The following is a 27,969-nucleotide window of genomic DNA, read 5'->3' as shown; positions in this document are numbered from 1 at the left end:
TTGCATGTAGCATAGACTTTTGAGACAGTGTTACATGTTTCAAGAGGCTTAAATCTGTTAGTCCACCAGGATGGCTAACCTGTAGCCTTCCAGATGTTGCTTGAACTACAGCTCATATCACCTCTGACTACTGGGCCTTGTTGGGTCTGATGGGAGTTGTAATTCTGCAACATCTGGTTTGCCACAGGTTAACTGGTCTGTCCTCATGTGTTTGGAAAAGGTACAAATTGTACACATCCTTTGTATTTTCAAACAAATGAGCTCTAAAGGCTCCTAGTTCTAAGGTAAATTGGACCCTTAAAACACATTCAGCAAATGCATGCATCCCTTTTCCATAAAGGAACAGGCTAAGCAAAGAGGATTTGCCTGTGTCTGTCATTTTTTGTAACAAACAGTAGCATTTTACAGACCTTAATATTTTAAGCCTCCTTTTGCTCCCCTCAAAACTGCATATTCAGGTTGCCAAGAAGCATCTGGAGCTATAAAAATGGATTTATTTCAACAAAAATGAATAATTTACTTCGCTGAAATCTTTTGGCTGAGCCTTATTTCTGCTTTTAACTATAATTTGTTTGTCTTTTACAAATATGATGCTGCAGGAGGAGATTCTGCTGCATACTCAGCTATATTTGCATGTTTAGAAGCTACTGTGTAGAAGATACTGGAAATTTAAAACCCACTGTTCAGCTATGTGTGAGAATTCGTATAAACGGGAAACACATTAAAGTTCACCACACTCTTGTGTTTGAAACCCTTATTTCTCACCATAAAGCTCGAAGTATCTTATTGCCTAAATTTTTAACCAACTGACCACAGCTGTTAGTATCAGCTATAGACAGATGCATTATTGCAAACTGAAAGTTCTATATAAATCATCATTGCATATATTTATGGTGATGCATTTTAATACTGCTTGACATTCAGGGATCAGCAGTGGAATTTCTGGCAGCACGGTCTAAGATAACTTTCAGAGAGCAGCTAATTTTAGTAGACATTCTACAACGATCTAGTTGTTCTGTGAGGATCGTATGAAATCTAGCCCATGGTGTCCTGAATTTCCTTTCCCTCTTAATTGCCGTACTCTCATATAGAAGGCAGCACATCAGATATCGCTGAACATATGGTAGTAAAACAAGGACAGGTATATCTGGATGAACTTCCTTACATGCCCCATTTCCGTCAGGGATTTTGATCTGTTTACATGAATGTGATAATATTAGGAGCCCTTTATTTATGAACTTCTTCTGGAAACTGAGGGGGGATTATTTGATGTTGCTCACTGGCAAAATGCTCACCAGTTATGAAAAATGCTTCCTCTGGAGCTCCCACTGACAATAATGTCAATTTTTAGATGCCAGCTGTAGACTTTTCTTTTTCATTGGGCTTTCTGATTGACCTGAGTAACTATCCAGTCCTATTAACAGACAGTTGAGTTTTAATGAACCCCTGCTTTTTTCATGATTGATTTAAGCTTTCATATTGTAATACATGCCAAGGTCATGTGGCAAAGGGTGACACCCAGCTGTAGCTTCCAAGGTCATCTGTCTTTGTTTCAAATTACTGCCTGGTCTGGATAGCAGTGTCTTTCCAGTTAAGAAGAGAGACAGTAGCCTCAGGCAGCAGTGGTGTCTTTTCTTCACATAGGGCTTTTCTCCCTAAGCCCCTTGACTATTCTTGGGAGTTCAGAGCTACATGTACCTACCTCTTAACTAGCCTGATGCCTTAATACACTGGAAGAAAAGTCTAGATTCTATCCTGTTTCCAGTGGTGATGCTAGAGAAAGGTTGGAGCTCAAAGATAGAGCATCTGCTTTGCATGTAGAAGACTCCAGGTTCAATCCCCAGCATCTCCAGCTAGGACTGAGGAAGATGCCTTGTGAACTAAGTTAAATGGTTATATCCCATTAAATTAACTCAAGTTTTATTCTCTCTCTCTCTCTAACTCCATGTCCTCTAATTGGTTTCCAATTCTGCTGTGCAGGGGAAGCCTACATGAGGCTCAGCAGATTACCTGAAGCAGAACACTGGTATGTGGAATCACTGCGGGCCAAAACAGACCACATCCCAGCTCATCTCACATATGGGAAACTCCTGGCTTTAACGGTAAGTTGTTATTATTTATTATATACAATATAAAAAAACACACAAATACATAACTATCGGGAAAGAAGATGTTCATTTTGGCTAAAATTCTAGTGTTTGTTTCCAAAGAACAGACAAAAGCAAATATTGATAGTATCTTAATAGCCAGACTTATCAAAGTTTGCCTTTAATTCAGCATTTATTTATTTATTTATTAAAAAAAAACCCTAATAGGCTCCCTCTTCCCAACTCTGCTCTCTTCCCAACTCATTCCTCAATTTCCCAACCATCACTGAATCTGGAGAGAGAGGACACAGTGTGCCCTGTGCCCCAAAGCTAAACATGGCCGGTGAGCTCTGAATAGGCAGAGCTGTTCCCCCAGACCACAAGACAGGAAGATGAGCTCCTCCACAACAGACAAATTTTGTTGTTCATCCTCTGTTCCCTCTCCTCAACCTAGCTCATAGTTACGCTGGGGTATTAGAAACCTATTGCCTTCTGTTCTAAACCATGGGGCTCCTTTCAGCAGGAGGTGGTTTTCTTCCCATCCCTGTGGAAGTCTCTGCTGCTGATGGCTCGATGGTCCATTGTCAGGCATGGTGGGACTGCAGCTTGTTGCCAAATGAGGCATTTGGCTTTTCCCCATGTACATGAATGAGAACATGGACATGAATGAGACAATTCTTCCAGAGACACCACTTCAGTTGAGGCTAAATCCTGTCTGCATCCCTGGTGATATCAGCGTTTGAAATGAATTGGGAAAACTGTGGCTTGGAGCAGGTCATCACTTCAGGTTTTCAGCTATAGATGAGAGAGAGCTTTGACCAAACCCTCAGAGGTAGGCTGGCCATCGGTTGAAACAAGGATACATGTGACATTATTGAGATTTCATAGTTGTGTGTACATGATTAGTAAAACAGACATATCTAGCTGTCTCAAATGAAAAATTTCCTGAAGTATTATGGGATCTCCTAGGTAAAACACAAAAAACAAACTAAGCGACAGGATATATGAAAGTCCAAGAGGGGTGGGGGGAGATATGAGGCTGTTGCGACAATTTAAAGCCTATCAATGGTTTTGTCTCTTTTAAAAGGACCATCATAGTTTTAGATACCTTGAGGATTTAACATTCTTCACCTTGCAGAATGCTTTTCTCACGCTCTGCTTACAGGTTATGCCTTCTGCCATGTTGAATGGCAGATAAAAACAAGCTCCTGTCTCCCAGTGGATTTGTATTTGTAACCTGAATCAAGCCAGATAATGTAATCAATTCTGTTCTATAATGTCCCTTACATGATGGGCCAAGGGAAAATTGAGAATTTTGGCTAGATTAACATCCTGTTCTGACAGAGAAATCATCTGTTTTCTATTAGAAAAATTACATCCTTTGTGACATATAGAACAGCACTGTATGTTTTAACTGCAAGGAAACTTCAAGTGAAAGAAGAGTAAAGGATTAGGACAACTAAGGAGTTCTAAGAAGATAATAGATTTTTTTAGATAATGGATGTTTTTAGTTTAACTTAACTGAGAATTTTATTGTATCGGGTTTTTTAAAAAGTTTATTTTTTTTTGAAATTTTAACTCTCAAGGCCAATGGCTAATACAATAAAGCTGATGGTGCCTTTAGTTTCCCTACTTCCTACAATTGTTAGAGTTTTGAGGCATATGATCTTGTGTGAGTTGAGCATATAATATGGTGCCATATAAAATGTTTGTGTTCATAGAAATTAATGAAGTGCACTAAAGTTATGGTGCTCAAAGAAGCATGAATTAGTGCAGAAGACGAATAATGTGACTTCAAGTCATTCATTTGAAACTCATTATTCATGCCCGTGTCAGTATGTAGATAAAGAAGTTTTGCATAGCACTGCTCTAGATTTTCTGCTTAACCTTGTTTATGTTATCACATTTTAAGCACAAATTTTATCTGTGTTCTATTATATTTCCTATGCTAATTTGATAGATTAGTAAAAGCTTAGTTGGAGATAGTATTTTATGTACCTCAACAATTTTATGAAAAGCATTTTATATCTTAGTATGGGTGGCACAGAATGGGAACATGGAGCACTTTTTACAATGTAAATCAAACCTGAATCTATATTTGTAACAGAATGGCTACTGAGATTATGATCTCCCTGCCTACAGTCAACTGGAAGAAATTGTTTCACAACCCACATATCAAGTAATATTATAAATTCATATTTTAAAATTATAACTCACCAGGGTGTATTTTACCAGAAAGCATAAGAGGAGGAAAATTTAGTGGTTAAGGCATATGAGTAGTGGCTCAGCTACTTGAATAACTGGAAGTCGGCCAACCCTGACCTAAAGCCCCTGTTTTCGTTTTATTTATTTTTCCAGAAACGGTATTTAGCTTTTTGAAGGTACATAGCACCATGATGGTGCTGTTATAAATTCCCCAATATCTCATTGTCGAAATGAGTTACTTATGGGAAGACGCTGTTGAAGCTAACTTCCTTGTTCTAGAGCTGGTTGACTGGTATTGCCAGAGCACTGGAGTCCTTCCCTGACTGTGATCATTTACAATATATCTATTTTCTGACTATAAACATGTTTATTTTAGAAAAAACTCTTAACATTACAGCATTCCTGTAATATATGTAATTGTTCTTCTGACAAAAATAACTGTGAAAGGGGCAGCCTTGAGTATTTAGAATAGTTAATTATCATTTGATCAAGACCTAGAGGTACAAAAAAAGTGTCAGCAATCTAATGTGAAGGCATATTTTTGTACAAAAATTGGAGGTTGAGGTTCTCATAATGTTAGCTAGGCTTTTGACTTCAGCTTGAGAGGCATTTTATCTGTACTGGTGTGTCTGCTGTGACATTTATCACATAATGGCGGGTTTGAGTTCTCAAATGTACTTATCCCAGATTGCATATCTGTCTCTACACTGTACTGCAGTCTTGCTTGAATGCAGTTATAATCTAACTAGCATATTCACAGCCTACAGGCAGCAGGTGGTTATAGTTGGTACAGTTGATCTTCTCTGATGTCATAGAGGGCCTTGGCAGGAGAGCTGTCATTGGCTTAGCTGCTGTGATGCCACAGAGTAGAAATCTTGGCCAAATAGCTGTGTGATCAGGTGGGTTTGGAGACTTTTACCCTTGGGACTATGAAGTCAGTAGGCAGCTATTAACAGGAATCATGCTGCATTTACCTCTGTATTGCCTGCGTGCCCATGGGCTTTGGGATAACATGTTGTTGCTACATATTGGTTGAGTAGTTTCAGGGTTTATGAATGGAAAGCCAATTTCCACAAATGCTTCCTGCTTATGCCAGGATGCAGTCTGACCTCTTTTCCTTTGTATAAGAACAAGCATGAAGGAAGCCTCCCAGCCTGTTCACAGGTCCTTATATGATCAGTGAAAACAAGTTGGTCCTGGCAAGTATTAACCGCTCTCAATCTTAACCTAGCTCTTAAAAGCCACCACCACATTGAATCTACAGTCAAACTTGAATGTTACTAGATCATCGGTGACTATGGAAAGGTAATAGTAGTTCAGAGTAAAGTTAGCTAAGTGTGCGGTCTTGGTGAACACAGTTTCATGTGTACACACCATTATTTCATGCCTCTCTCCTTGTCTCCATATGTCCTTCTGCGTAATTTTTCAGTCATTTTGCCAACATGCTTCGCTGAGTATTTTTTATTGCAAAACTCAAAACATTAGCATGACTGTAGCAAATGAAAGCAGTTCCAAAATGTAGTTACTTTTGTAAACTGGCATCTGTCAACTTTGCTTCCTTTTGAATTTGGCCACATGCCAAAAAATTACGTTTTCATTTATATTTGCATTGACTTTGCCGTTCAATTACAGCAGATCTGTCTGCTTGCCAAAATTTTGTAACTCTAATTATGAAACAGAAGGCACTTTACATTTTAAAACAAATACTTAATAGCATCCAGTGGTGACACTATGTTTTTCATTTCTTGATGGTGAGAGGGAAGGTTGTAATTAGCACTTTTCAGTCTCTCGTCCCTTTTAACCTTCCTAATGGCTTTATTTAGAGGTCTTACACATATTCACCCACCTTCAAACTAAGGGTCACAGCAGCCTTGTAGACAGATGATTTTAGTAGTGGACACCAGGTAGCGCTTCATAGGCATCTAAGAATTTCACCTCCAGATCCGACAGTTCACCTGCTCAGGTGAGATAATTCAATCAGTGAGTTCCCCTTAATAAATGTTTTGGAGCCACTGGACCCTATCTGGACATATAATAATTGCAAAGCTTCATAGTAGTTGTAATAGTAATAATAATTTATTATTTATGCCCAGTCCATCTGGCTGGGTTTCCCCAGCCACTGAAGTGTGCTGCAACATGGACTTAAGCTGCCACAGTTAAGTTTCTGTCTGTTCATACACACCTTGTTTAACTGAAAGGAGGGAGTCTTAATACACTTTTTTGTGGGAAACGTAGAAAATGAATTAGATTGAGAGAGTAAACTAATTGTTACCTGGCAGTGACTATGATTCTCTACAAGTGAATTATTCAGAACTGCTTGACTGCATTAATCTCTCTCCTATTAGCTTCTTAGAATTTTAAATTCTCCAGTAGCTTAAAGTGTGCCAGCTGCCTTACCTGGTTGCAGAACATTCCTCCAGCTGTCAGAAGATACTGGTATTAATGAGGAAACCAAAACGTCCAGTAATAGAGAGAGATGTTGATGCAGATTTCTCCCTTCCTTGCATGCAAATTTTATAGCTTCTTAATCAAAGAATAATGTCAGTCTATTTGAATAAAATGTCACATTTTATTGAATAATTGGATTTCCTTCCTTTCAATTATTCCCTGGGTTCTATTATTTCAAAAATGTTTTCAATCAGAATCCTCAGTGGTATATATCTAGCATTGCTTACTGGATTAGCCTAAGGCCACTAGGATATTGTTATGCTCTCACCAGCCACCCTGAATGGTGAATAGTTTCAGGAGCAATCATACAGGGTTTAGTTTCCTTTGTATGAAGGTGATTCAAAGACTGAAGCCTATAAGTGTATTATTTGCTTTATTTACAAAGGTGTAGGTACTAAATGGCTCCAGCCCAAATATTTTTTTAAAATCACCTACTCCAAAATCAACCAACCATATATAGGGAAACATACATTCCCACGTTGTGTATAAACTAGTCCATAGCCTACTCAATTGTTCATTTACTGGAGGCATTTAGATGATAAATAGTATCTTTGTGCTTGTGTCTATTTTGTGTCAAGAGGAAGTTAGTGATTTGTGGGAGAATGGCGTTTCATAGTACCCTAATATTCAGAAATCATTCCATTTATGAATAACAAAAAATACTAATAGTCATTCAGCACACATTAAGGGGAAGGGGAGAATTTGCAGGCAATAGAATATGGTGTAAATTACTTAAGCCATTTTAACAGTCACAGCAGGTTTTTGCCTTAAAATGAGAAAAGATTCCTCTGTCTGTCATTTTCTAAAGTTCTAATCCTTCCTTGGGTTAAATTCCTGCAATGTCAGAGCTATAAACTTCAGAGTGCATGTCTAACTACCGCAGCATATGTGTGCTCTTATTTAGCTTTATGTGCGCTCCTAGTAAATCGTATTAAGAAAAGGAACATTCACGTCATGAGACTAAAAAAAATAAAATTGTTGCCTGACAAGATGAAAGTTTGATAAATGCTGCAAATTAGTAGTAAAATAGCCTGATTCTGTCAAATGATAGATGTTACACTGTTTGACAGGAAAGAAGTGATGTGGAGGAAACTTGAAAAATACATGGTTAATGATGTTCTTGTTTTTTAAGAGTTGGAGAAGAGAGTATGCAAGGTCTCTGGTAATTATTTAACAAAATTTAGATATAGTCAGGGTGATTAAATTAGTCATTTTCAGTTACTCCACCTAGGGCTAAGCAAAGAAATCTGAAAACATTTTCTGCTAATGATTTTCTTTTTCTTTTTTATTTCAGCTATTCAGAAAACACCCATTTCTTATACTTGGTGCCATCTTGAATTCTAGTCCCCTCGCATTGCAGCCCACCAGTGCATTCAAACTGAATTTAGTAGTAATTTCAGGAAGCTAACCATAGCATTATTGTGACATATTATGAAGAACTGAATGAATGGGGAAACTGTCTGGCTTTCCTTTTGGTTTCATGGAGATAATTCTGTAGGCTGAACCTGAACAGAAAAAGGCAGGGGATCCAGAGAATTGTTTCTTTTTTCTTAGGCATAGAAATCTGAGTATGCAATGAGACATTATAATTAGCCAGCTAAGACTAATAGTATTTGCCTGTTTCAGGGCAATGACACAAGAGATGTAAATGTTAATTCAGTCAGCATTAGCAATGTGTTCCAGTTTCATCCTGTTATTTGGGAGACCTGCAGATGAATGCTTTGTTACTTTAAATGTTTTGCCAAAGGAGGATAATAGCTTTAATGCCCTGTTGTGATTTTTAATATGTTGCATTTCTCCTATAATCCATATTTGTCTTACAGTTGTGCCAGGAGGCACCAATTCTTCTTTCTTACTCATTATTGTATTCCTCCCTCAGGGCATTGTTTAAAATACAGATGAATCCAGGTAGACTTCTGATGCTGGGGGTAGTGGTTGGCTGTTTTTAATGCAGATTTGGTCAGCAGTCCTTTGGAGGTCTGGGACTCCACTTGGAATGAGATGACTGTTGCTACAAGGAACTCCTGGTCTATGTGGGGCAGACCATTGCATATTTTCTCTTTTAGCTGTACTTTGAAAGACCCTTTTATTCCTTTGTTCATGATTTTACCTCTCCTGTTCAACTCATAAGGTTAACAATAAAATATGTGGCACCAGTGTAAGACTGAAGTTAACTTCAAGCTCTCACCTCATGGGTCTCCTATGGGAAAGCACCTAACTTTCTGCAGAAAACTTTCTACATGATAGCATGTTACCAGGGTTGGAACAATATGGTCTTACCTCTGGGACACGGAGGAGTCCTTGTTGAGGAAATTTCACCTCACCCTCCCATGCCTTCCCAGATGCAGACAGCAGTAAGCTGAGCTGAACTTGCCAGACAGCATGGAAACTCCCACTGGCAACCCCTAGAAACAGGAATGTTGGTGTATAGGGATGGAGATAGTTTATCTCCTTAATCTCAGGGTTTACAGTCCCTAGGAAGAGACACCAAAAGAGTGTGTGATGGAAGAACAGTTTGCTATGCATCTCTTCAAAAGATGGAAGGCAGTGAAGTGAACCATCTCAATTTGGACCTGCCCTGGACACACACTTTGCATTAGCAAAGAACCAACACCGTGGCATGGATGTTTGAAGAATATATATATATGTATTTATGAATCTTAACAGAAGAGAAATGGAGTGAACTTCATGTTCATGGAGGTCTAAGCTATCATTAAATGAAATCAAGACCATTCTATTTTCCCCCCAGTTGTAGATCCTTATCCTGCCTATTCATAGGGTAGTTTTAAAGCATGGCAAAGTTGCAATGACACGTCCAGATGATCCATCTGTGTATGTTTTCTTCTCTTTTCCTTAAGGGCCGCAAGAGTGAAGCAGAAAAGTATTTCTTAAAGGCAATTCAGCTGGATCCCACCAAGGGAAACTGTTACATGCATTATGGTAAGTTTTCAATAGATAGTGTTTCCTCACATTACGGTCACACTCAAGGATTTTAAAACTGCTACTGGCAGGACATTGCAGTAAAGGAAAAATAATAATCATGCCAGTTAAAACGATTTATCCTTCTGATGTGTAAATCACAGTCAAAATAGAAAGTCCCCTTTCCTTTGTGAATTACATGATACAAAGATGAAGCTCACTTCAAAATTCCTGGTCATCTCAGTTGGCATGGGAGGAAGATTAATAGTTATTAAGTGTTGAAAGATTAATAGACAACTTTGTTATCATTGAAATAATGGTATCAGGCCCTTCTTGATATTGGGTGGGCAAATCAGTATTATCCAATAGTGAACATCAGTACAGGACAACCAGGATTCTGCTTCAAGAATTTGAAAATTTTAAATCTAACCTCCTTCTGCCTTACATGATTAGACTGGCCCCAATGCACAGGTCACAGAGGCCCCCTCCCACCATCAAGCAGTTGCTTTGTGCTTTCAGCTTTGACAGTGTTGACCACCTGTGTGGAGGAGAGAGGGCAGATCTGGATTGAGTTGTGGAATTCCATGTGCATAGTACCAGAAATGCAGCCAGCAACTGCACTTAAAGGCTTTATGAACAGATGCGAAATCATAGACACAGATCTGGGTTGTGAAGGGGAGGGAGCTGGGCTCCTTTACACATGCACCCACCTTCCAGCAGCTTCTTATGCATGTGGCGGATGTACAGAAATGTTCAGTTTGCACAGAAAAATTACACTGTTGGTTTGCAACTCTCCTTTTTAAAAAACTGTTTTAGTTAAGACCAAAGATATATAATGAGCATGCAGTACATTGCTAATTTGGATTTAGAATGTCTCTTTTAGACAGTCAAAGATACATCACGGTTAGCTTTTTATACTGTTTCTAATTTGATGAGGATAAATTCACCGATCATGAAACCTGGAATTGTAAAACTGCAAGGAAACTGAGTAAGTTGAATTGATAATGAGCAACAACAGCCGCTGCAGGATGTGTTTTTGTTTAGTTATTTTAATTTACCTTCTCATTCCAACTGGCACAATTAAATGAACAGCAGGCATGGTACGCAAATGGAAATAGTACAAAGCAAAAGTTGGTTATTTTATCTTATCTCATTTTGGTGTAAGATTTATAACTTATGAGGCTTGATTCAGCTTTTAGCTGCATGTTACTAATAGCCCATCCATGAAGTACAAGAGGGACTGGTGAGTCTTCACAATACATACCCACAAATTTCCATTTCTAGATCACCTCATCTATAGGAAATGTGCTTTTTGGTCAGCATAAGGAAGCTCTGTGTGTGTGTGTGTGTGTGTGTGTGTGTGTGTGTGTGTGTGGCAGTCCCCTGCCTGTGAAATGGTCTCCCAGGGAAGATTGCCTGGCACTGACTTTGTCATCTTTTCAGCAAATATCCTCCCTACCAGGAGGCATTAGTTAGCAATAATTATCTGGCATTTGGTGACTGTTTGATGTGGTTGGATAGTTTATGTACTTGGGTGATTTGGTGAAAGGGGTGAGGGCCTTTAGCATATACATCGAGGGGGGAAAGTATTTGATCCCCTGCTAAATTTGCCAATTTGCCCTCTGACGAAGAAATGACCAGTCCATAATTTTAATGGTAGGTTTATTGTAGCTGTGAAAGACAAAACAACAACAGAAAACCCCCTGGAAATCAGCCTGGAAATCTTACTGACTTGGAGAGGATCTGCAAAGAGGAGTGGGACAAAATACCTCCTGAGATGTGTGCAAACCTGGTGGCCACCGACAAGAAACGTCTGGCCTGTGTAATTGCCAGCAAGGGATTTGCCACCAGCACTAAGTCATCTTTTGCAAAGGGATCAAATACTTATTTCACTCATTATAATGCACATCAATCTCTGACTTTTGTCTTCTGGGTTTCTGGGTTTTTCCTGTTGTTATTCTGCCTCTCACAGCTACAATAAACCTACCATTAAAATTATGGACTGGTCATTTCTTTGTCAAGGGGCAAACAGGCAAATTTAGCAGGGGATCAAATACTTTCCCCCCTCACTGTATGTATTGGTTTAATGACTTTTCTATCACATAGTTTATCTTTGCATTTTTATTGGCTTCCAGATGTACTAAATGGCATATACTGTAAACTAAAACCCAGGAGAGAATACTTGTATGGTGTCATCACTCAGAACAGCCCTGTGGTCCTCCAGAAATTGTAGTCTCAACACTTCCTATCCACCCAGCCAGCATGACCTGTAGTGAGGGATGATGGGAGTTGCAGTCCAATATTTGCCATGCTAACTAGGATGGATGGGAAGTTTTGGACTATAACATTTGGTGGAATTGCAGGGATGTTCTAGAATTCCTGTCATCCCAGACCATGAGCTATGTTGGCTGGAATGAATGGGAGGTGTTGGGCTACAACATCCAATGGGCCACCAGTCCTCTACTTCTGCTATAAAACTTAGTAGTGTAACAGTTGTATGAAGTCAGGACTACCTTTTCAGTAGGATGCTACTGCTTTAAAATAGATATCCATTACTACATATCTTGGACCATAAAGAAGGCTGATCGCCAAAGAATTGATGCTTTTGAATTATGGTGCTGGAGGAGACTCTTGAGAGTCCCATGGACTGCAAGAAGGTCAAACCTCTCCATTCTGAAGGAAATCATCCCTGAGTGCTCACTGGAAGGACAGATCGTGAAGCTGAGGCTCCAATACTTTGGCGACCTCATGAGAAGAGAAGACTCCCTGGAAAAGACCCTGATGTTGGAAAAGATGGAGGGTACAAGGAGAAGGGGATGACAGAAGACGAGATGGTTGGACAGTGTTCTCGAAGCTACAAACATGAGTCTGACCAAACTGCGGGAGGCAGTAGAAGACAGGAGTGCCTGGCGTTCTCTGGTCCATGGGGTCACGAAGAGTCGGACACAACTAAACGACTAAACAACAACAACATACATATCTATCTACCTGAGATACAGAACACAGAAAGTCAAGTATGGGAGGAATCTTGCATGATTCACTTACAGATAGATTTTTGTATTTAAGTCAGTCCCCAGAAATTCTATAAAGTAAGAAGATAGGAAGCTGCTTCTCTACTAAATTAGACCACTAGTCAATAACTCTGTATCATCTGCAGCAGCAGTAGCCAACATGGTGCACTCCTAAAATTGGGAACTACAATTTGCATGATTCCTAACCATTTGTCATGCTGGGCTGGGTGAAAGGGGTTGTGGTCCACAACATCTGTAAGGTACCTTCTTGGCTATACCTGGTCCACACTGAATGGCAGCAGCTTCCAGCAGTTTCAGGCCAGTGTCTTTTCCAGCCCTACCTGGAAATGCCATTGAGCTATGACCCTTCCTTTAAAAGTATGTTACCAAGGATACAGCCATTTGGCAACCCAAGAATGAGTGGACTGAAGCAGCACAAAAATTGACACTATTTGACCTGGTGGAAGATGGAGTTTTAAAGTTTCAGAGAGAACAATGTTATGAAAGTTCATTGAAAATTGAATAAATAAGTGGTTTTGAAGATAATGAAGAGAGTGACCAAAAACCCCCCCAATATGCCACACTTCGATTGACTATATGCTGTTTCTTTAAGCGGTGTTTTGTAAGGTTTCCAATCAAATGTATAGCTTTAACCAACACTTAAGCATCCTTTTGTCTTCCTTTTTTTGCTGCTCTTATTTTAAAGCACCTATCAAGCAGTATGAATAGTTTGACTCCAAAGCAATTACCATTAGCAAAAGCATATCTCAAGTTGACACTCAAGACATTTGCTCTCCACTCTTCATGAATCTGCTTGAGCAAGTATACTTCATAACCCACATATATATATTTCCCTGCAAAACCACAGGAAAATATATCCACATTACCAATGTAAATCTCAAAGTGGAACCTCTTGGCACACATAGGGATTATAAAACTGATGGAAACATCTCTAGTGCTGCTCACCAAGGAGTCAAAAGGAATAAATGGTCACTTGTGACTTGGAATCTAGTCATACTCTATGTATTATGTATTTTATTTCTGAAGTATTGAGAGTTTCTTCTGATGATATTCATCTGCTTGCCCTCTATACATTTTTATGTTTCCTTTGTAACACCATATAGGTTTTTTTTTATATAAATATTTATTAAAAATTTTAAATATAAGTGCAAAGATAATAAACAATATAACATATATCATAACATAGTTTCATAACTTCTTTGGACTCCCTCGCGTCTCCCGCTCCCACTTGCATCATTACAAACTTTTGCCAGCAATTTATCATCTTGTTTACAATCTTACTTCCCGTTCATTTGAATATAATCTAATGATTCTCCAAAAGGTTTATATTTTCCTCAATCTCACTTATCGTCCTAATTCCATCTAATTTAGTGGTGCTCAATTATTTATGATCTAGCATCCTTCTTAACATTCAACCAAATTACAGTATTTTTGTAGATAAATCTTGAATTTCTTCCAGTCTTCTTCAACCCTCTCTTCTCCCAGGTCTCGGATTCTGCCGGTCATCTCGGCCAGTTCCATATAGTCTATCAGTTGCATCTGCCATTCTTCCAGTGTGGGTAAATCTTGAGTTTTCCAATGCTTGGCGATGAGTATCCTTGCTGCCGTTGTTGCATACAGGAAAAAAGTTCTGCCCATCTTTATCACCCTCTGGCCGACAATACCCAGGAGGAAGGCCTCTGGTTTCTTAGGGAAGGTATACTTAAATACCTTTTTCAACTCATTATATATCATTTCCCAGAAGGCCTTCACTCTAGGGCACGTCCACCAGAGGTGAAAGAATGTTCCTTCATTTCCTTTACATTTCCAGCATTTGTTATCAGACAAATGGTATATTTTGGCAAGTTTGACTGGGGTCATGTACCATATATATATCATTTTCATTACATTTTCCTTCAAAGCATTACATGCAGTGAAGTTCAACCCAGTGGTCCACAACCTTTCCCAGTCTCAAACATGATATTATACCCAATATCCTGTGCCCACTTTATCATAGCCGATTTAACCATTTCATCTTGTGTATTCCATTTTAACAGCAAGTTATACATTCTTGAAAGTACCTTAGTCTTAGGTTCTAACAGTTCTGTTTCCAATTTCGATTTCTCCACCTGGAACCCTAACTTTTTGTCATTTTTAAAGACTTCTTTAATCTGAGCGTAGTGTAACCAGTCTCGCACTTTATCCTTCATTTTCTCCAAACTCTGCAATTTCCAATTGTCTCCATCTTTTTCTAATATTTCCCAATATTTTGGCCATTTGGCCTCCATATTGGGTCTTTTTCGGGCCTTAGCTTCCAGAGGTGAAAGCCACCTTGGAGTTTTGTTTTCCAATAAGTCTTTATATTTTGTCCAGACATTAAACACTGCTTTTCTGACAATATGGTTCTTAAAGGCCTTATTGATCTTAACCTTGTCATACCATAAGTATGCATGCCAACCAAAAGCATTGTTAAAACCTTCCAGATCCAGTACGTCAGTGTCTTCGAGAAGTAGCCAATCTTTTAGCCAGCAGAAAGCTGCGGCCTCATAGTACAACTTTAGGTCTGGCAGGGCAAAGCCTCCTCTTTCTTTCGCATCAGTTAATATCTTAAACTTAATTCTGGGCTTTTTGCCCTGCCAGACGAACTTAGAGATGTCTCTCTGCCACTTCCGGAAGCACTCCGTCTTGTCCACAATCTGTAGTGTTTGGAACAGAAACAACATTTTTGGCAATACATTCATCTTGATAGCAGCAATTCGGCCTAACAAAGAAAGTTTCAATTTTGTCCAACTGTCTAAGTCTCTCTTAATTTCTGACCAACATTTTTCATAGTTGTCCTTAAATAGACTCAGATTTTTTGCTGTTATGTTTACCCCTAGGTACTTTACTTTTTTAACCACATTTAATTCTGTCTCTCTCTGAAACCGTTCTGACTCTGTATCTGTCAAGTTTTTTTTCCAATACCTTAGTTTTTGTTTGTTTAATTTAAATCCCGCCACCCGACCAAAGTCTTGAATCAATTGTAATACACTTTTCGTACTAGATTCTGGCTCCTGCAGGGTCAAAACTAGGTCATCTGCAAAAGCTTTAAGTTTATATTGTTTCGCTCCGACCAACACCATATAGGTTTTATGTAAATTGAAATAGAGTGAAATCCACTGACGTTCATGTGCAAGCAGAACAGAATTCCACTCACATAATAGAACTAGAGCTTTCTCTGCCCCTCCTTACAGTCCCCTGTGTGCACCCACAATCTATTCTGGAAGGCTGGAAAACCACAAGAAGGAAGAGAAGAGGAGGAAATCCTGTTGTGTGAGTGGAAGTCTGTTCCCACAGCACTGGATTTCCCCTATAGTATATAGAATTGTACAGTGGTACCTCGGTTTTCGAATGTGTCCGTTGACAAACATTTCAGTTTTCAATTGCCGTGAATCTGGAAGTAAATGCTTCAGTTTTCGAAAATGCCTCAGAAGTCAAACATGCTGGCAGCTTCCGCTGAGTGTAAGATCCTGAGGCCTAGCTGTCGCCTATTGAGTTTTCAGTTTTTGAACGTTTCAGAACTTGAACGGTCTTCCAGAACATATTACGTATGAAAACCGAGGTACCACTGTATAGGAATATCAATTTTGTCTTATATTCTAAATTGTGATTAATACAGCTAAGGATAGAGAAGGGTTGAATAAATAAAACATCAAAATGACAGAAAATAAGATGCTTATGGTCTTTTGTTCTGTACCATGGAAATAAATCCATAACTATTCACTAGTTTGTTGTTGGATGAAATTTTCAAAGGGTTGCTCAGTAATTAAACACACATTTTTAATTGTAATTTGGAGTCACATGCTTAGATTTCTATATGGGGGTGCGGCGAAGGTCTCTATAATCCCACTAAACCATCATGTCATAGACATCCATTGGCAGTTGATTTCACACAATTTGCTAGAACAGGCAATACCTGTATCAACATATATATTTCTGCAGTATCTAGACATGACTCCTTCCCCATTTATTTAGGAATCTTCCCTATTAAAAAAAAATGTAAGTCTTTCAGGAATAACTCCTTAATTCCTTCAATGTTTTCCAATTTCCTACTCAAATGTTAAAGGGTTGTGTAGCAAACACATGGTGGTTGTATTTTAGGTGTTGACACGGTGCATGCTCCAGGTCCAGGGCAACACTTAAACATCAAGTAAACCCCTACAAGGCTTCAGGAAATAATCAAGTACTCTTAACTGAAAAGGATTTCCCAAAGAAAAATTGCCCTGTGCAGTGACCCATGTATACAGAGCATTTTCTGGATCAGTGACATTCATCCTGATTCTCAAGTGGTTTGGGGTTGTCACCTTTTCTTGGTTATTCAAGTTAGGTTGCTGTAGTTGTGCAGTCACTTGATTTGGCCTCTTTACAGTGCGTGTGCCACTCTAGACTCCTCGGGGTCTCCTTGCCAAATATGTATGAGTCCCTTGATACTCTAAAATAATGTACAGAGGATTCTTTCAGGGTTGACAGTTGACACCTCCTGCATGAGAGTAGCCAGCATCGGGCCCCTTAGTTTTGTTGGACAACTCCTACCATCCCTGACCAGACCTCCCCTTCTATAAGATTATTTCTTTTTGGAAACATAATAGTTAAAATAATGGTTTTATTTAGAATACCTGGCAACTGTCTATGGTTCATGAAAGAATGATTTGCCTGTGAGGTACTTAAATGCACGGAAGGATAAAGCTGAAAAATGAGGAGGGTTTCCAAAACCCCACTGACACAGATAGAAAAAAGGCTTGATTTATATTATAATAGCTACGAAACAACAGAGATGTTCTGCTAAATAGCACCCCTTTTATTAATAACCACTGAGATTTGAAGTTAATTTCCGTTGAATAATACATTTTCCTAATAATTGTAAATCACTTAATGATTCTGTGTTATAATAAAATTGATTATTCACATTAAATTACTGTAATTATGCACTCACTTGATGTAATGAACAATTGATCATGTAGTGTGCTGTTCTCTGTAGCTGAACCTGCAGAGTTTTTGTTGGTTAATGTTTCTAATTTTTGTTCTTGGTTCAGTCTGGTTAACATAGCATGCAGTTAATAAATTACATGTATCAGTCTATTATTGTAAGTAGGACTGGATCACAAAGATCCTGGAGTGCTAAAAGTATTTTTGGCAGCAGATCTTTTTATGCTTTAAAGTACAACACTTTGAATGAATAATAATAATAATTGGGGAGAATCATTGGCTAGCCTCTAAAAGTACATTGTTACCATTTTAAAAAGTTAAAACTGTTTTTATTTTTCTGTAGCAATCTTTGAATGTTTCGTGCATGGGATTGTTGTAGCCTCTATCATTCTTAAAAGCTGGTGTAGTCCACAGCTGATCTAGGCAATCCACACAAATGATACATTGAGAAATACATAGGCTTTCGTTAGATTAAATAATACTCGAGTGGACCTGTTGAAATCAGTTGATAACTGACTTGTCCATTGATTTAAGTGGATCTACTCTGAGTATTACTTAGTTGAACACAACTGGATGTGGAACAGGATTGGTGCAAAGTGTGAGCCTGGGGAGGGAATGGTCTAGGGAGATCCCAGAGGGCTGCATTTGGCCCCTGATCCTGAGAATACCCACCTCTATTGTAGAGATACAATTTACCGCATGCACTTTATGTTCTTCTTGGTATATTGCATCACTCCAAGACTAAACTGATTTAGTTCCCCAACTACACAAGATGATTGTAAATGCTGAGGGCAAGTTTCCATCTTTGCAGAAAGAGTGCAAAAGCAACTATTTAAGATGTACTCTCAATCTAATCAGTTTAGGGAATTATCAGCAGATATCCATATCTATCTATCTATCTATGATTGATAAGAGATGTTTACCTCACAACCTTTGCCATTTCTAGAGGAAGTGGATTTCTAGATCAGTTTCAGGAAAGTTTAGTCTAATGATGGGTCTGAGACTGTTGGTGGTAAGTCATCTTACCAAATCATCACCTAATATGGACATAGATGCTGATTCTCATTTTAATGCTTCTGGATCACTTAATAGGTTTTTCATGGTACCATGCTGCAGTATTTTTGGTGTGATGAAATGGTAAGAGGCTTGGATTTACACCAAGGAATACCTTGGTTCACTTCCCATTCCACCATAACATTCTGTCTCTGATTTTGGTGAGGACGAAGTATGTCCCCTTCAGTTCCTTGGAGAAAAGGTTGGAATGCAAATGTAAATAAATATTTGGAAAATTATTCTGTAATAGTTCATCTGAAGTTAATATGACAAGGTAACTCAGGGTCGTAATGTAATATGTAAAAGAATAGTCCTTTCTAACTTTGTTTCCCATACTTAAGTGTGTGCCTTCACTTTTGAGCTCATATCAGTGCTACATATATTTCAGGCCAGTTTCTCTTAGAAGATTCTCGCCTGATAGAAGCAGCAGAGATGGCAAAGAAAGCAGCTGAATTGGATAACACAGAGTTTGATGTTGTCTTCAATGCAGCTCACATGCTCAGGTTTGTTTGTATTTGACTCTAACTTTTGTCATCCTTTCATTTTTAGGTTTTGAACTCTGTACTTTCATTATATAAAATTCTGTGCTTGATAACACGTTTTGAACAAATGACAACATGAAATGCATGCGTTCGAGATAATTAATTTCCGTGTGAAGATGATTTCCCTTCTTTAGTCTCTAAATTAGATATTGTCTTACTGTGTTGGTGTTTTATAGCATCAAGACCTGGTGGGGTCAGAGCCAAATGCTAAAATCCAAGCACAGATCAAGACTGAAAGGACCAGAAATTAGCAAAATGGCTGAAGACAGGACAGTGGTTATGTTCTGGAGCAGGTAGAGAATGATTTATGGCAGTGTCTGGACTGCTTGAGTGACAAGTTCCTTAGACAGGTGAACCAGGCATAGAGCTCCTCAGGTGCATATTGCTTCCTCAGATCCCCTGCATCAGCAGTACTGTCTTTGGCCATTATAACAGTGAGGCACAGCAGAAAAAAGGATAATAACTCTTCCTGCCTTGGGTTTGACCCAGTGACTCAGAAAGTGATGTTCTTTGCCATTGCTGCCAAAGTCCTTATTCTGAGGTCTCCAGAGCCTTCACACACACTTAAAAGAAGCTACCTTTCACCCTATAGAAGATCTGTCTGGTCTATTCCACACAGATAGCTCTCAAATAAAGTGAAGAGCAGATCACAGGTCTCTTGGGTTTTGTTTCTTTCATTCACCTCTAATTTATCTTGCTTTTTAATCTTGCTGCTGCATCCATGATTACATTTCATTAGCATGATAACATAGCTGGAATGTCCCAGTGCCAGCCAAAGTCATACCCTCTGCTTAAGGGCAAGTGCATTTTTCCTTTATCAAGCAAGGAGATTCTGCCAAACTGGGAAAAAGTACTGGGCCATGAATCTGCCTTCATTGCTCCCTTTGTGTCTTCTGCTTGCGTACTGGCTTTATTGCTCAAATCTTAGATTACATTAAACCACAGTTTATCATTCTTTCTGAAATGAGGAAGTGTGGTGAAATGTCAGTTTGACACTGGTTTCAGATCCTGGTTTGTAAATTGATATTAAACCACAGTTCTTCATCCTGGACCTAAGGAGGAACAGAGTTTTAATGTAGCAAGAACAGACACATCCTGGGATAAGGGAAATGAGGACCACACTGATCTGATACTTGATAAACTATGGTTTACTGAGCCAGAAACATTGTCTGTACAATCTACTGTGTGATTCCTGATTGGCCGGAATTACCTGTGGGACTAATTCAGGAAGCTTTGCTCTAATGCTCAGCTGGCTTCTTTTACTTTCCTTCGAGCTTGTGTGGTTTGTTTGCATTGCTAAAATAGTTTTAGCAAGAAGCTTAACATTCATTTTGTTTTAGGTGTCTCTTAAATTCCATTTGTGTAAATGGTAAACAAATGCACTACAAAGGGGGTGGGGAATCAAATGCTGTCCCTTTTTTCAGCATACTATGCCTTAGGGAAATGGTATCTTCCAAACCTGCTTCCCTGAGGGCAGGTCTTTTTTATTATTAACTTTTGAGTAATCTATTTATTGTCCTGTTTTCTCTTAGTTGCCAGTTACCAAGTTTTGGAAATCAGTTCTCTTGTTAAACTATCCACCAGTTCTGTAATTTATCTCTGAGAAAAAAGTTACTTTTTAAATAGGTGAATTTACCTTTAAACAGTTTCCAATCATTGAGACCACTCAAGCCAACTAGTGGGCAGTAATAAATAGCTAAATCTCCTTACAGAGCAAACCTAACCCCTGATATGTGCTGCTGGAAAGGGGTTGGGATAAGACAGAGGTGTGTCTTATCCGAGTTATCCACAAGCTGAAACCACAAGCTGGTTTGTGAAGCTAGCAAGTTTAGGATCCTGAAACGGGACATTATGAGGGCTGGGTGGAGCAGAACCAATTGTGGAACTGCTGTATCCAAAGCTGATACAGCCTTCTCAGAATGGCCCAGTGCAGCTGATTCCCCCCCTCCCCAAGTTCTACTCACGTGCCTTCCAGCAAGCCTTGTGATGCCACGATTAATCTGTTTCTCCACCCGGCTACTCGCCAACCAGAATATGGTTTGCTCTGCTTGAAAATCTATTTAGTAAATAGTTAAATCACAAAGCAATTTCAGCTTGTTTGAAAACTATGTAAAGTTATATCTATCATCTATATCTATCTATCTATCATCTATCTATCTATCTATCTATCTATCTATCTATCTATCTATCTATATCATCTATCTATCTATCTATCTATCTATCTATCTATCTATCTATCTATCTATCTATCATCCATCTATCTGTCTATCTATCTATCTATCTATCTATCTATCTATCTATCTATCTCTATCATCTATCTCTATCTATCTATCTATCTATCATCTATCTATCATCTATCTAGCTCTATCTCTCTATCTATCATCTATCTATCTATCTATCTATCTATCTATCTATCTATCATCTATCATCTATCATCTATCATCTATCTATCATCTATCTATCTATCATCTATCTATCTATCATCTATCTATCTATCTATATCTATCTATCTATCATCTATCTATCTATCATCTATCTATCTATCTATCTATCTATCTATCTATCTATCTATCTAATCTATCTATCTATCTATCTATCTATCTATCTCTCTCTCTCTCTCTCTCTCTATCTATCTATCTATCTATCTATCATCTATCTATCATCTATCTATCTATCTATCTATCTATCATCATCTATCTATCTATCATCTATCTATCTATCTATCTATCTATCATCTATCTATCTATCTATCTATCTATCATCTATCATCTATCTATCATCATCTATATCTATCTATCTATCTATCTATCTATCTATCTATCTATCTATCTATCATCTTCTATCTATCTATCATCTATCATCTATCATCTATCATCTATCTATCATCTATCTATCTATCTATCTATCTATCTATCTCTATCTCTCTAAGGTGTAGAGATGTAAACCATGGATCTGCATTGAATGTTTGCAGCAGTTATTACTGCCTATTTTTAAAATAATATCATTATTGTTGATTAATTGTAAAAATAAATTATTTTTATACCCCCTCTGAAGAATTGTAGGTTCCCGATGTGATTTCAACTGAACTTTAATTGTCTCCCCTTCTGTTCCAATAGACAAGCTAGCCTCAATGAAGCAGCTGAGAAGTATTATAAAATGGCAGCTGAGCTGAGACCTCATGTAAGTACTTCCGTAGAGAGGGATGCACAGTTCAAGCCTCCTATGCTTATAGTAGTGCAAGAAAACATGCTATCCTGAGGAGAATTTAATTTTGTGACTGTTTGATCTCTAAGTCTATGTTGCAAAGGATAATTTAAGAGATAATTTATTCATTATTAATATTCTGATGAAACCTTTGACATTTGTCAAATCAATTGCTGCAGACAGGAATCTTGATGCAGTGTTTAGAAATGCTCAAATTCCCGCTTACTATTTGTATGTTTTAAATTCAGCTTCTTGGTCTAGATTTGAATCTTTAAAAGCATAGGTGGTTGCTGAAAACAAATGAAAAACAACATGCATGAACACCAATGTATTCATTAGTTTTTGGAGGAAAAATGAAAGGAAATGGATTGAAAATTTGCTAATTTTATTAAATTGCTTTACACCAGAGGCATTATTTTGCACTGAAAAAATAAACTGCAGCGCTATCTACAGTTCATAGAGAGGTCACAGGAAGGGTGAAAAGGAAAGCAGTGAAGTTGACATAATGGAAAGCACTATTTATTTTAGATAGAAAAAAGATTGTTTGCCTCTTTTTTAAGGTTACAGATAACACGAGGATCCTTTTTCATACATAATTGAAATGTGGCAATTCTGATGTGCTGGTGAGGGAGTGGGTACTGGTATGTTTGAAAGTAGGCAATAGGATCAAAAATATAGAAGTCACAGGTAGAAGAAATTCAGCTATCTCCAGCTGAAATTAATGGGTAGGTTATAGGATCATTTTTTATATAATTGCCTATATAAGAGGCCCCCTTTGCCCCATCTATTTGAAATTTGATATGTCTTGTATAGGGGATGTTATTATTGACATAGTTTCAGAGGGTTGCCTGGGCTTTCTATTCTGCTGCCTGTAACTTTGGTGTTTTCACTGGAAACCAATGGAAAAAACTAACTAGTGAATGAATGCAATTCAGATGAATAGAAACAGAAATGTTTCTGAACATGTGATTCAGGTGAATGAACTATGAGATCTATGAAACTAAAAAAAAAAAAGGAAACAAATTGAAAAACAGTCCACGCTCCCCCCTGTTTGCTAGGGATGGAACAATCTCTTCCATTTTACCATATTCTCTCAGTCCAGTTTTACTTGAGTGGGCATGACTGTGGATAGCTACAGGTTGTTTAATTAATCATTATTTTACACAGTGCTAATGTACCTTTTGCCAGGGTTTTAATACCACACATTTAAGGAAAGTTCCAATCTGCGTAAGGAAGCTTGACTATAAAATTCATGTTGAAGGTGGAATTCATCCTTCATGTGTATGAATTGCTTTTCCTGTTGTTTTTTGTAAGTAATATTAAAATGTTTAGAAACACTTCTAAAAAGAAAGGGAAACAATGTCTTTTAAAAAATGTATTTGTTATTGAAGAAGTGCTTAATTCCTGGATTATGTTTAGGCATCATTGATTAATATAGTAGTGTGGGATGCTGCTATTGAGGTTTCCTGCCTCTCCATCCATTGCCCGGACTCCCTGCCGAAAACTTGTTCAATCTGTAGCCATTCAGCATGCTCAGTACTAGCTGAAGTGTTTTGGTGCAAAGGGACGTCCCCCTCCTCCCACATATTTTACTTTTTTTTAGTACTTCTGGAAATCTTAGGGTTCCCCCAAGCCTGATCATTTGTCTTCCTTGTATGCCATCCCGTTTTTGCCACAGCACTCTTGGCTTGAACATCAGAAACAGACGGAATGATTGATCCTATTCAACTAACTTGTTTTGACTGAAATAGTTGCCATAAAATGCTACAAAGCTTTACAGAGCGGGAAGAAAGGATACTTGGTGTTAGATGTCAGAAATAGGCACTCTAATAATAGGATATTACTGGTTTATAATGCCACACTTCAGATGTTCTGCCCAGAGCTTTTGTCAGTGAAACTGATTCCTTCTGGCTAAATTGAGATGTGGAAGGGAAGAAAGGAAGTGCCTTTTCTTCCCAACTCATTTATTACAGTAATATAGTAAATTGTTGGAAGTGTGCATAGGTTAGTGACAAGTGTTAAAGACTACAGGTGACTTAAGGTCACTTCATATATTTTTTGGTGTACAGTTAAGTCCAAGAGTACACAGCACAATGTACAGTGTGAATGCAATACATTTTTGCAAGCACATGTATAATACAGGTATACTAGGCAGCAACATCTTTCTGTTCAGTTTACACTCAATACTTAACCCAGATTTGTCCCTGCATAATGTATTAAATCGGGACGCGGGTGGCGCTGTGGGTTAAACTAGGACCTGCCGATCGAAAGGTCGGCGGTTCAAATCCCCGTGGTGGGGTGAACTCCCGTTGTTCGGTCCCAGCTCCTGCCTACCTAGCAGTTCGAAAGCACCCCTAAGTGCAAGTAGATAAATAGGGACTGCTTTCTAGTGGGAAGGTAAACGACGTTTCCGTGTGCGGCGCTGGTGCTGGCTCGCCAGATGCAGCTTAGTCACACTGGCCACGTGACCCGGAAGTGTCTTCGGACAGCGCCAGCTCTGAGATGAGCGCGCAACCCTAGAGTCAGTAATGACTCCCCCTGATGGGCAGGGGTACCTTTACCTTTACCTTAATGTATTAAATCACCTGCAAATTGGCATCTATTTCAGATTCTTCCTACTTGCTGGCTTCTATTTCCGAACCCCCCACCCTGAAATGAATGAATGAGGACATTTTTGCAGATCAGAATGTATTGATTCAGTCTCAGTCAGTTTTATTGCACATAGCCAAAGGCTGCCACAATGTACACAGAATCATTCAACAATTAAAAGAAAATATGCTGGATTAATACAAAAACTTAAAACATTTATATTATTAAGACATTACCTACTCTAAACAGAGCTATAAAAATACCTTAATATACAGGTTAATACATTAAACAATACAATTTATAGGCTAAAATCATCACATGGCCACTAATATATTTTTTAAAATGTAAAATTAATACAATGTGCAGTTATATTCAGAGTTTGGTGATAAAGATAGAATATAGCTTGATGTAGATAGGGTCAGATAAATTCATCTCCTTTACAGTTGGTGGCTATCTTGGCTATATAATTTGCTCTAATTTTCCTAGTAGCAGTTGCAAAGAGTGCTACATGCCAGGTCACATGCTTCTCTGTGTCTGCGAGGAGATAAAATCATGTCGGAGGGGTTCTGGCCAGGGGACCTTGACATTATAGGTGCTAAAAATTGTTCTCTTGCTTCATTATATAAGGGGCAGCACAAGATATAATACATAAGGTCCTCCACCAGCTCTTAAAACTATAAAGTATGGAAGGCCTAGCAGGGGGTTGGCAGTGCTGGTGTCAACCTCTCCTAATGTATTGATTCCAGTCTTCACCAAAGCTTTGCAGAGCAGAACATAGAAATTCTGCTCATCCTCAGAAAATCTGTGGCCATATGAACCTTTAGCGGCATTATCAGAACATGTAGTCTGTTGCATAGTATTATTTCTCTATGATTGATAGAAATGCCTCTTCAAAGAAACTTTATCTGGGTTGTTTGGTCACCACAATTTGTAGTGTTCCTCAATGTATTCATCTCAGAGACAAGACCTTACTGGTAATTCTTGTTGTATGTTTAGAAACCAGGATTTAGTTACTTTAAAAGCATATATTAGGCTAGTTTGTAAAAATCCAACTTCCTTCATTCTAATGACCTTTTCAAAAACACAAATAGCTCAGTTGGTAGAGCATGACACTCTTAATCTCAGGCTCATGGGTTTGAGCCCCGCGTTGGGTAAAAGATTCCTGCATTGCAGGCAGTTGGACTAGATGACCTTTGTGATCCCTTCCAACTCTGTGATTCTCTAACTCGCATCTTCAAAGTGAACCCTGTGTCTTTGTTGGATGGAGCAGTGGAACATTCAATGTCTGGGTTTTTAATGTATGAACTAAAAAAAAAATACCTCCAAAAGAAGGTTACTGAAGCTACCCACACATCTGCTCTTAACAAGGTGCTTTGAAGTCTGGCCTCTAGAATATCAAATAAAAGCTTACTAGATCATAGAGTTTTAAGCCCACAACCTTGGAGCGTTCCTTATGAAGATGCCACAGCCTACAAGCTATCAACCTCCTGGTCTCGTATCAGTCCAGCTTACAAACTTCAACTTTTGACAGCTATAAACTTATGCCTTCACACCTTGTCAGATACAGCTGTTTCCACTCTACCACTTCAAAAAGCTTTGATTGAATATCTTACTGTAGCAACACACACAAGTGTGCACCCACCCACCCAAATGAGAGGCTTGGGATTAGCTTTGGGCAAAACAAATGCAGCCTACACTGTATAGCTTTATTGGGAGATGGAAAGTAATTACAGCTTGAGGGTTCCATGTATGTAAATGGCCAGTATATCTTGAGCACCTTGAAATGTGTTTTTTTGTTCAAAGGTCTAGCACGTAAAGCAGTCAAGCTGTATTGCACAAAGGAAGTCTTACAAAAGAATAAAAGGTCTCTGCCACGCATGGAATTTCCCAGCAACTTTTTGCCTAGCTTTCTGGTTTCTATTACCAGCAAACTATGCTATGCTAATAACCCTTTAATAAGAAACGGATTGCAGTGCCTCCTAATAATGATTATCATGTGCTGTCTTCATAACTGATGGCACTTTCTATTTCATTACGCGTCCAACTAATTAAAAGTCCGCAGTGCTTTTCTCCAGCCTGAATCAAGCAGCCCTCATCATGGGAGGGTGCTTTGAGGAGAAATATTGATCATGCCAAATTTACTCCAACCATTTTAAAAGAGTGTCCAGTGTGTTAGCATATCAGAATCTGGACTAGGGAGACCCAGGTTCAGATCTCCACTCAGCTGTGAAGCTTATTGGTGACCGTGAGCCAGCAGCCCTTGCCTCTCAGCTGAATCCACTTCATAGTTAGTGCTGAAATAATTATGTATGTTGCCTTCGTTTTCTTGCTGTGATCAGTCAGTGACTGTTCATCATGATAGCTGTATGGATCTCCTAGGCAATATGCCAGTGACCAATAACTCAGTTGGCAGAGCATGAAACCTAATTGGAAGGTTGTGGGTTCGAGCCTGCATTGGGCAAAATATTCCTGCATTGCAAGAGGTTGGACTAGATGACCCCTGTGACCCCTTTGAACTCTGCAATTCTGAGATTCTATGAGTTCAAGGTGCTGGGGTGCAACAGCAGGAGAAGGCTTTTGCTTTGCAGGACCTCTTCCAGATTTCTTAGTCATTCATGGTTGGCTGCTCTAGGAAGCAGGATTCTAGACTAGATAAACTTTTCATCTCAGATAGCAGAGTTCCTCTTGCCTTGTTTTGCACCTTATTTGATAATACATTTGAAAGTTATGAGATAATACACATACAAAATTATGAGTAGTCATTAAGCTAAGGGGATGATTGTTCATAACTTTTAAAATGTGATGGCTATGTAGTCATGCTTGAATAGGAAGTGTAGACTGAATTGGGCACATGCCTGTGCTTTTTATTTCTCACCAATTACTCATAATCCTATAACAATTATGCCCACATAATTTTCTCTCCAGAGCCGTGGTCTGTGCCTTTTG

The 27,969-nt window shown here is 38.6% G+C and overlaps 1 protein-coding gene across 1 annotated transcript in view; it reads left to right on the top strand.

Moving 5' to 3' along the window:
• Nucleotides 1–27,969, top strand: part of TMTC2 (transmembrane O-mannosyltransferase targeting cadherins 2) — a 195,942-nt gene that overhangs the window by 150,374 nt on the left and 17,599 nt on the right. Inside the window, exons 8-11 of the mRNA XM_083699166.1 lie at nucleotides 1,981–2,102; nucleotides 9,599–9,680; nucleotides 19,077–19,191; nucleotides 22,347–22,410. Coding sequence (XP_083555292.1) covers nucleotides 1,981–2,102; nucleotides 9,599–9,680; nucleotides 19,077–19,191; nucleotides 22,347–22,410 — 383 coding nt within the window. The remainder of the gene's footprint in view (nucleotides 1–1,980; nucleotides 2,103–9,598; nucleotides 9,681–19,076; nucleotides 19,192–22,346; nucleotides 22,411–27,969) is intronic.

This window comes from Podarcis gaigeae (genome assembly GCF_964106915.1).
Source record: "Podarcis gaigeae genome assembly, chromosome: 10".
NCBI lineage: Eukaryota > Metazoa > Chordata > Lepidosauria > Squamata > Lacertidae > Podarcis > Podarcis gaigeae.
Note: the sequence above shows the minus strand (reverse complement) of the source record. Positions and strands in the feature narration are given on the sequence as shown.